The sequence below is a fragment of the Sinocyclocheilus grahami genome, unplaced genomic scaffold (genome assembly GCF_001515645.1).
Source record: "Sinocyclocheilus grahami isolate Dianchi unplaced genomic scaffold, SAMN03320097.WGS_v1.1 scaffold9018.1, whole genome shotgun sequence".
Taxonomy (NCBI): domain Eukaryota; kingdom Metazoa; phylum Chordata; class Actinopteri; order Cypriniformes; family Cyprinidae; genus Sinocyclocheilus; species Sinocyclocheilus grahami.
In genome coordinates, this window is record NW_015512350.1 from 106 (window position 1) to 2,740 (window position 2,635).

At 52.4% G+C, this 2,635-nt stretch overlaps 1 protein-coding gene across 1 annotated transcript; it reads right to left on the reverse strand.

The window, feature by feature from the left end:
- Positions 1 to 620: 620 nt before the first annotated feature.
- On the reverse strand, positions 621 to 1,931 carry LOC107578134 (polymerase delta-interacting protein 3-like). Its single transcript, XM_016264121.1, has 3 exons — positions 1,717 to 1,931; positions 1,099 to 1,208; positions 621 to 1,034 (listed from the first exon to the last, which is right to left on the reverse strand). The coding sequence occupies exons 1-3, from the start codon at positions 1,836 to 1,838 to the stop codon at positions 640 to 642; spliced, it is 627 nt and encodes a 208-aa protein (XP_016119607.1). The 5' UTR covers positions 1,839 to 1,931; the 3' UTR covers positions 621 to 639.
- Between the last annotated feature and the right edge of the window lie 704 nt (positions 1,932 to 2,635).

A 2,635-nucleotide genomic window follows, 5' to 3' on the forward strand; every position in this document is an offset into this window, starting at 1 on the left:
TGGTACTGTAACACCAGCAGTATATAGACCGAAAGCGCGGGTTATGTGACCATTTAAACTGTAGCATCATGCTACATAAGACCATAAATAAGATTTATATTCCGCTTTTACTCAAAACTCACTTCAAACCACCATCGAGTGTTTGTAATAACTTCCGATTGCCGTCTAACAGGGCCGGATTTACGCATTGCTCAAGACAGAGACTTCTTGTCAGCGCTGCACCGCGAATTTATCAGTAAAATAGTTTCGCAGCAGAAAAGCTACATGACATTTCTCAGTAGCGAGGTTCTTTAAAAGTACAGGATTGTTTTGATGGATCTGAGATTTAAAAATGGCGCTACCGGAAATGCTTCAGGACCAGACATGCGCAGTAGCGTTCCAACGCCTTTGTTATTGTTTACGTCTTTGGTGTGGTCTTTCTCACTTCTCAAACACATTAAGAACTATTCGATCTTTATTGACTGAACGCAAGCGCTTATTCCGATAGAAAACACTGATTAAGAAATGTTTTAGTTTGCTTGGGTGGTAATATTAGTTGGTATCGAAAAAAAGTGTCGTTCAGGAACCGGTATCGAAGTCAAGGTATCAGTATCGAAAAATCGCGACCGATACCCAGCCCTAGTAACAAGCGGCGCTCATCTATCCGCTCACCTGGATGGTTTTGGTGATCTTCAAAAACGCCGCGCTCTGATTGGACGTCGTCGGGACGCTCCTCTTCAAGCTCAACCTATCGCGCGCGTCCACTACCGTCGTGATCCCGCCCCCCGGCTGCAGGGCCACGCCCATCCTGGCGCTCTGGGGCCGGGGCCCGGCGGAGACGGGGCCGGTGTTGTGGATCTGGACGTGAGGGATTCCCATGGGTTTGACGGGCGTGGCGCTCGGAGGCGGAGCCTGCTGCTGCTTGCGTGAGTTTAGCAGCTGCCGCGCGTCCTGTACGGCTCCGGCTCCGGCTCCAGCTCCGCCCCCTCGCCCCCGGATCCGGAACCGAGCGTCCTTCTGCCCCAGCTTCTCTCGCGCGTCCTTCACCTGAAACGCTGCACGGACAGAGCGATGAACAACGAGACAGAGCCCAGAGTAAACCCGAGCTAGGGCGCTTACCTGCTGTAGCTCCGCCCACTCCCAGCCGCTGTCTGACGTCACCGCTGCCAATCATCTGACGGGCATCGAAAGCCCCGCCCACTGGCCCCGCCCCTCTGCCATATATGGGCCTGTGGGAGGGACAACAGCGGAGTTACACAAAGACCAACAGAACTGGTATAGATGCATACATACCCACACTATACACGGTGAAAAACGGCATTGTACATTACATGTGTATATATATATATATATTTACAGTGCAAGCATCTAAATCAAAAGCACTGGTATTCTCTCGGATATCGGTCGATACATCGATCAGTCACTGAGGGCACTCGCGTGCTAATAACAAACGCGCTCTAGTTTGTGTGGATAAGGTGAAAGGTAGGCAGGAATTAAAGGAATGTAATGTACGAGGTTTGTTTGTTAAAGCGACCAGAAACGCGCAGGACGCCACGAATCACGCGCGTCAGCCAATGAGAAGGCTCAAACGGCCGTATTAACCAATCAGCGGCGAGAGGAGGCGGGACATCGCGCTCAGCACCAGGAGCTACACGACTGTGTGTATAACGACAGAATAACGCTAAAACGCCCCGGCGGTTTAAATGAACGCCGTTCGAAGAATCTGAACAGATGTACCTCTTGCTGACTCCTCTAGCGTTAAAACTGCGTCGACGAATCACCTCGTCCAGAGAGAGATCCGCCATATCTGCGCTTGTGTGGATTCTGTGCGGAGCGCAGCACGCACGCGTTACGTACATGCATGTGGGCGGGGCTAAGCGCTGCGTGACGGAAAGCGGAAAGGGTCGAAATACACGCGGAGCACGAGAAAACGCGAGAGCCGTGTATCATCTAGAGGAGGTGCTCTTATTGCTCCACAGCAGACTCTAAGTGCTCTGGACTGCATTCTTAATATGTCTCCTCCAAGTTAACTTCTCATCAAAGATGAATCCAAGATATTTGAACTCTGTCACTCTTTCTAACAATTGCTTTGTCTCCGTGAAACCCTTGCATCGAGTCTTTGATGCTGAACGCTTCTGACCACCTCCATCTGCTGATTCCTGTATTCCTCTAACTACACTTCCTACATCAGCTCAGCACAGCAAGCACATCTAGAGGACCACCCAGTGTGTTAAACTATCACAGCAGCATCAGAGGAACTAACTACAGACAGAAGCGCTAAGCTCCGCCTCCAGACAGCAGACGCGGTGACGTCACGGCCTATCCCACAATGCACCGGCCGAGGACCGCGCTGGAGCCACAAGCGAGGCGTTTTCTCGCTCCGCACACTATTAAGTGCACTCGTGTGGTGTGTGTGTGTGTGTGTGTGTGAGGAGGAGTGCCGGGTGTCATCGGTGGCCCGCGGGCGCACTGCGCGGTTATCGCTCGCTCCTCACCGTCGCGCAGAAGCAGGGCGCGCGGGAAGACCTCCGCGAGCGCAGCACTCGGCGTCTCATGCCTTAAACTGATGAGTAAGGAAAATAACGACGCGGGGTGACGCCCGTGTCCTCGCTCAAACTCGCGAGAGGAATTTTTGAGCGGGCACAGGTCCGTCTGC